Source organism: Miniopterus schreibersii (genome assembly GCF_964146895.1).
Source record: "Miniopterus schreibersii genome assembly, chromosome: 16".
Lineage (NCBI taxonomy): Eukaryota > Metazoa > Chordata > Mammalia > Chiroptera > Miniopteridae > Miniopterus > Miniopterus schreibersii.
The window spans coordinates 19,839,993-19,846,014 of record NC_138116.1 but is presented as its reverse complement, the minus strand read 5'-3'; the positions used below and the strand labels follow the sequence as shown (position 1 = coordinate 19,846,014).

The 6,022-nt window shown below is 43.3% G+C and overlaps 1 protein-coding gene across 2 annotated transcripts in view; it reads right to left on the bottom strand.

Moving 5' to 3' along the window:
* The window catches only part of SKAP1 (src kinase associated phosphoprotein 1), a 251,070-nt gene that overhangs the window by 674 nt on the left and 244,374 nt on the right, over positions 1-6,022 (bottom strand). For both annotated transcript variants that reach the window (XM_081161834.1, XM_081161835.1), the window contains one exon: positions 1,483-1,591. In XM_081161834.1, coding sequence (XP_081017960.1) covers positions 1,490-1,591 — 102 coding nt within the window. In that variant the 3' untranslated portion in view covers positions 1,483-1,489. The remainder of the gene's footprint in view (positions 1-1,482; positions 1,592-6,022) is intronic.

Genomic DNA, 6,022 nt, shown 5'->3' with positions numbered 1-6,022 from the left:
TTTCTCTTTTACAGTTGCATAGTATTCAGTCCTATGAATGTACTACAGTTATTTGGCCAGGTGTCTATTGAACATTTAGGTATTTCCAATGGCTTGCTATTACAACAAATAACCTTGTGTGCATATCATTTTGCATGTGTGCAAATATAGCCGTAGGATAAACTCCTAGATGTGGAATTGTTGGGTCAAAGAGAATGAGGAGATAAACAACATTGTCATTATATAAATGACAAAGTGGAGTAGGGTGAATCTGTTTAGACTTGACAGAAAAATTCCAGCCCTTCTACATTCATGGTCAGGAAATGGAGCCCTCACTGGGAAAGTCATAAAGTCAAACCTTGTGTGACAGGCTTTATCTGGTGCTTTCTGGTTGTACAAGGGCATTGGAAAGTAAGATCTACCCTTATGTATTTTCCTAAATGAATCCACTCAGCTGCTGATGCACATTGGAATGAGCCCTGGTCTGGAAGATTCCAAGGACAGTTTGTATCACTGTCACATATGCCATCCTTCATCCCCAGCAATAAAATCTGCTCCCATTTCAGGCCGGAAGATGGAGCTAGCGATATCATGCCCTCCATCACCATCCTAATTCTAAACAAAACCCATTCTGTGCCAAAGCAATTGCAAAGTTACTTCACCCAAAGCAAGCACTCAGCCAACTGTTTTAAAATATGATAGGATTCTTGCCCATAAAATGCCATATTTTTTATTACCTAAAAGTTAATTTATGTTCCCTAGGAATCCTCAAACAGGGTTCCTACTCTTGATCAATCATATTGTAATACATGGGAATTTGGGGGAAATGGTGCCCTGCTTGGATTTGAGAGCTGGGGATGTAGAAACCCAGACCCATGCTTGTGGCAAAGATTCCTAGTTGTCCCCAATATCCATTCTCCCCTTTTTATTTTATTAATGAACTCCTCTTCCACTTTTAAGCTAGACACAGGTTTTATCTAGAATAAAGCTTTCTTTGCAGCTTTGTCGTTCTGTATGTCCAAGTTCTGGCCAAAGAACTGTAAGCAGAAGTGGTGTGTGCAACATCTGTGAAGTGTCCCTAAAAGGAGAGGGTGTGCCCTTTTCCTTTTATCTTTCCTGCTGGGTAGGATACAGACATGATAGCTGGCGCTGCAGCATCCATCGTGGGCCATGAGGTAACTTTAGGAATGTTGGTCACACACAGTGGAGCAAAAGAGAAGGTACCTGGGACCTAGATACCTTGTATTACCTCCGGATTTTTACAGAAAAATAAAATTCTGTGTTAATTAAATCAGTTATTTTTAGTTTTCTGTCACATGTAGTTGAACCTAACCATAACTGACACAGTCCCCTAATTTAGGAAAAACAATTCCAGAATCATCTCTCAGTGGTGAATTATTAGCATCACTTTTGGAAATGAAGAAAAGCTACTTCACTGGAAACTCATCCTTCACAGAGAAACAAAGGCATGGCAAATACATTCATTGGCAGTAGTTCCAATACCTGGCCTTCATCTTTCTTCTACCTCAAAGGCAGCTGTGAGATACTCCTTTGGAACAATCCCAATGAGGCTGTTAAGTTCTCCTACCCACCAGCCATACATATTATACTCCTGAAAAATGAAAAGAGAATGGTTTCAGCTGGAATTTGGTCATATTTCTGTTAATCTCTTATGGCGATTGCATGGGAGATTCTGTTGGGTGGTTAACACCCTTGATGGGATTATTAAATTAAAAAAAGTCATCTAGAGGAGGAAAGCAAACTGTTTTCATTTTGCCATCTTCCTGTCTACATTGTAAACTTAGCACATTTGATGCCATAGCCGAACCTCTTGAGGATCCCTGAATACAGAAGAGCTTCTCAAAAAATGCTCTTTAGCATTTTTAAAAATCAAACACAATTGAATGGCTTCTTCAGAGAAAGTTGGGCACACCCTAAAATGCCAGAACACAAAATATTCAGGGAGTCAGGTCATAGTTCAAATCAATATTTACCAAGCATCTTCTATGTGCAAAGTGCTGTTTGAGTTCCCATGAGACATATAATGAAGAATCAGAACATTGCTTGCTCCCTGGGAGCTTACAGCAGAGAGTAATGGGCTTTGGAATCAGACAGACTGGGATCTAATCCCCACTTGTTCATTTAGTAGCCATGTGACCTTAGGTTCTCCTAGCTTTAACTTTCTCTCTGTAAGAGTTGGAAGACTATCACCTCTCCCCTATGTTGTGGATATACAAGTGACACCACAGAAATAAAAACAATTCAAAGTGTCTGATACATAGTAGGTGCTCTAAACATTAGAGGTGGGAGGTTCACAGGTACATTAATGACAGGCAGGACATAAAAGCCACAAGGAGGGGCAAACAAGGGAGTGAGAGGGTTTAAAAGAAGGGGTGGTCACAGGGTTGAGAATGGGGATCCCTGAATACAGAAGAGCTTCTCAAAAGCACAGCAGATGCTGAACATTATGGGAGTATTTCTGGAAGCACGAGAAAGTGTTTTCTTTCTTTTGAAGGCAGTAAAATTTAGGAATACATGGGAAATATCATGCATTCCAGTTCAACTGGATTTGGGGCACCACAGGGCTGTGTTTGCACACCTAGGTGCTGAGTTCTAAGAAAAAGGGAAAAGAGAGAAAACCAGGTTGGTGACAATAAAATTCTGGGTCAAGTGGTTATCTTTTTGATAGTGTATCTCCCCTCCTCCAATTCTGCCTCTCCCGTCCCTCTCAGCAGATGACCTCTTTTCCACCTTCAAAGAGAAAAGAGAAGCCATAAGATTTGTCAACCGTCAGCCACCAAAACAGAAACGTACCAGTATTGACAACCACCCTTCCTTCCCATTAAAGTGGAGGAGGTGTCCTTCACTCCTACTATGTACTTGTAACCCTTCTGCTTTTTTTCTTAGAAATGAGGTTCTATGGAGTCTGACCTCTGCCTCTAATGTAAATGGCTTCTTCCATCAGCCTTGAAATGTGTTCAAGTTTCTTTCACCTTTGGAAACAAGTATTAAATAGTCCCCGCCACATGTATACTTTCCATTTCTACTAGTCTGTGCTGACAGCCAATTCACAAACTTACTGAGTTTCCTTCACTTACTGCCCCAACTTCTTGCTTTCTATTTACTCTCCACGCCGGTTTAATCAGGCTCTGCTTCCATCGCTCCACTTATGCTCTCTCCATGGTCTCCTATAACTGCGCCATTGCTCAAATTCTCAGGGTACTTCTCAGTCCTTAACTTACTTGATCTCTCAGCAATGCTGGCACTATAGACCCTTCTTGAGGCATTTTTTTCTCTTAGTAGCCATGATAACTGTACTCTCCTAGTTTCCCTCTTACTTTCTAGTTACTTCTCATTCTCCTCTACAGGTTTATCTTCCCCTGTCCCTCCTTTTAATGTGGTTGTTTTCCAGGGTTCTGGCCTGGCCTTCTGGCTTGATGCACTTTCCTTGAGCAACCTTACACACCTCTGTAGTTTAGCCACCATGTCTGCGTAAATGACTCAGAACCACAGGTCCAGCCTAGAGCTAAGTGACTGATTCCCAATACCCAAATGCATGTCTGTCAAGCTGCTCAAACACAATATATCCTAAATTGAACCCATCACTCTGCTTCTATTTCCACTCCCACGCCTAAGCTTTCTTTACCTCCTGTGTTCTTTGTCTCAGTAAATGGTACCACTATGAACTCAGTTACTCAAGCCAGAAACCTGAGAGTCATTCCCAATTTCACCCTGCTTTTCCAATCAGCCCTTGAGTCCTGTCAATTCTTGTTCCAAAATATCACTGGAATCCACCCACTTCTCTCCATTTCTATTGATAATACTCCAGAGTCATGTCACTGTCATCTCTCATGAGGACTACAGAAACAACCTCCAAATTGGTTTCTGCATCTCCAGTCTCATTCTCCTCCAATCCAGTCTTCATTCTGCAGCCAGAATCTTTCTAAAATCACTGCTCTGCTAGAAACCTTTAAGTGGGTAATTACTGCCTATTTATTGTCAACTTCTTAGCACAGTGGTCAAGCCCCTGCATGACCTGGTCCTGCTCACTGTCCAGCACTTTCACTCACCCCTTAAATCTAGTGGACCCTTAGTAAAACAGAATTTATCTCAGCTGCTCCCATGGGCTACAGGCTCTCTCATCTTGGAGTCTTTCTTCTGCCTGTTCGCTTCTACTCCCTTACTCCCTTTCATGCGCTCACCCCTGAGCAGCTATCGGATCTCAGTCCTTGAGTCTAGATTCTGCAGAAGCCCCACCTTGCACTCTCTGGCTGTGCAGGGGGGCCCCTAGCTATGTGGTCCACAGTGTCGTGCCCTGCGCTTCCCTGGTAATGAGTTCATCACACTGCCTTGTGTCAATCTGCCTTTGTCTCAGTTCCGATCACTGGGTGGAAAGTTCTGTGAAGGCTGGGACCTTCCCTGTTGGCTTGTTTGCTTGTGTATTCCCAGCGTGCAGCATGGGACCCAGCACAGAATGGGGCTAAAAAACACTTGTTAAATGAGGTCATGAAGAAATGAAGGGAGCAGTGGGGATGTGTACTCCCAGTTGAGCAGATATGGTTACAGCTAACTACAAAATATCCCCCTGGTGATTGAGCTGGTTGTGGCAGGAAGAGAGCAACTGCCTTTGGAGACAGTTTCTCCAAATGGCTCCCTCAATACCACGAAGACAGGCTCAAATGGCATAAGAAATGAGACTATCGAGTTGATCCTAAAAGGAACAGAGAACTGTCTTTAAAAATCAGTGTGAAATAAATGAATATGTCCACTGCCATTCCCTCAGTGTCTCCACCAGACCTCATTCCCTCCCTCCCCCAGGCCAACTCCCCTACAGTCTGCAGTGCCTTATGGGAAATTACCCAGAATTCCTTAGTCTATGCTGTTAGAACATTTTAAAGTGCCTATTGGTACAACTTATGTTCCTGCCTATCTCCCAACACTGAAGTTAAGGCAGTTTCTGCTGTAAGTTTTCTTGTAGTATTGCCTTGCATTCACATGCTGCTGCAATGGCCATGCCTATAGAACCTTGCTGTGGAGTGGAAACACATCCTCTGTCTTCCTCTCATTGTAGTAAGTCATGAAAACTCTAGCTTTAGCTTTTCTATTATCTCACACGTGTGTGTGTGGGGGGCATGATGTTGTCTGACAATCTTTTGATCACAGTCAGCTTGCTTAAACATGTGTGAAGAGTGGTCTTCTACCTACCAGATGCTGTCATCTTCATCACCTGAGGGGCTCAGAGAGAACATTCTCTCCCTAGGGGCCATTCAAGACTCCTAACTCTGACAGATACCTGGCAACATCCCCCTTTAGCTGTAATGCTAGGAGTAGGGACTGAGCCTTGGGAAGATACTCTCTGCCAACTCAAAGAGGGTGCAAACAGGAAGCAGATGAGGCACGGCAGGACACCTGCAAAGGCCAAGCTTCCAGTCAAAGTGCTCTTGCTTGAGGGGAACACTGACCCTGCCGACCACAGATGTGGCAGCCTCACCACAGTGGTAAGAACTGAAATGAGTGAAATCAGCTTCCTGCCCTTCAAAACAAAAGAGCAGGCAGAAGTGTAAGGAGAATGGCATAGTCTCAGAGACCATATGTATCCTGCTGTGGGAGCCTAGGAGCTTAATCAAAGCACCTACAGGTCTTGAGATCTGACTGTCTTTTCCAGATTTCATCCCTTGGCTGGATACCCGAAAAGGGCTGCAGGGCTGAGATGTTTAAAGCATGAATGGAAAATTTCTAGCCTTCTCTTTTACTGCCCCACCCCCATGCATTGCTCCAGCCCAGTCTGAACACCACGAGGTATTTTAAAATAATTTCTACTTTGATGAATTGCTGGGGAGTCCACAATTGCTCATAATCAAAGGGAGAAAAATGCAAATGAGATCCGGCCGAGAACTATCACCACCAAACGTTTATTTCACTGCACAGTGCCAAAAAGAATTAAAACAACATTAAACTCACAGCAATCATGTTTAAGCCCTCGTTTCCAAGTGCCAAATTGCACCACTCTGGATCATACAGATGTTCGTTAATTATGCTAATT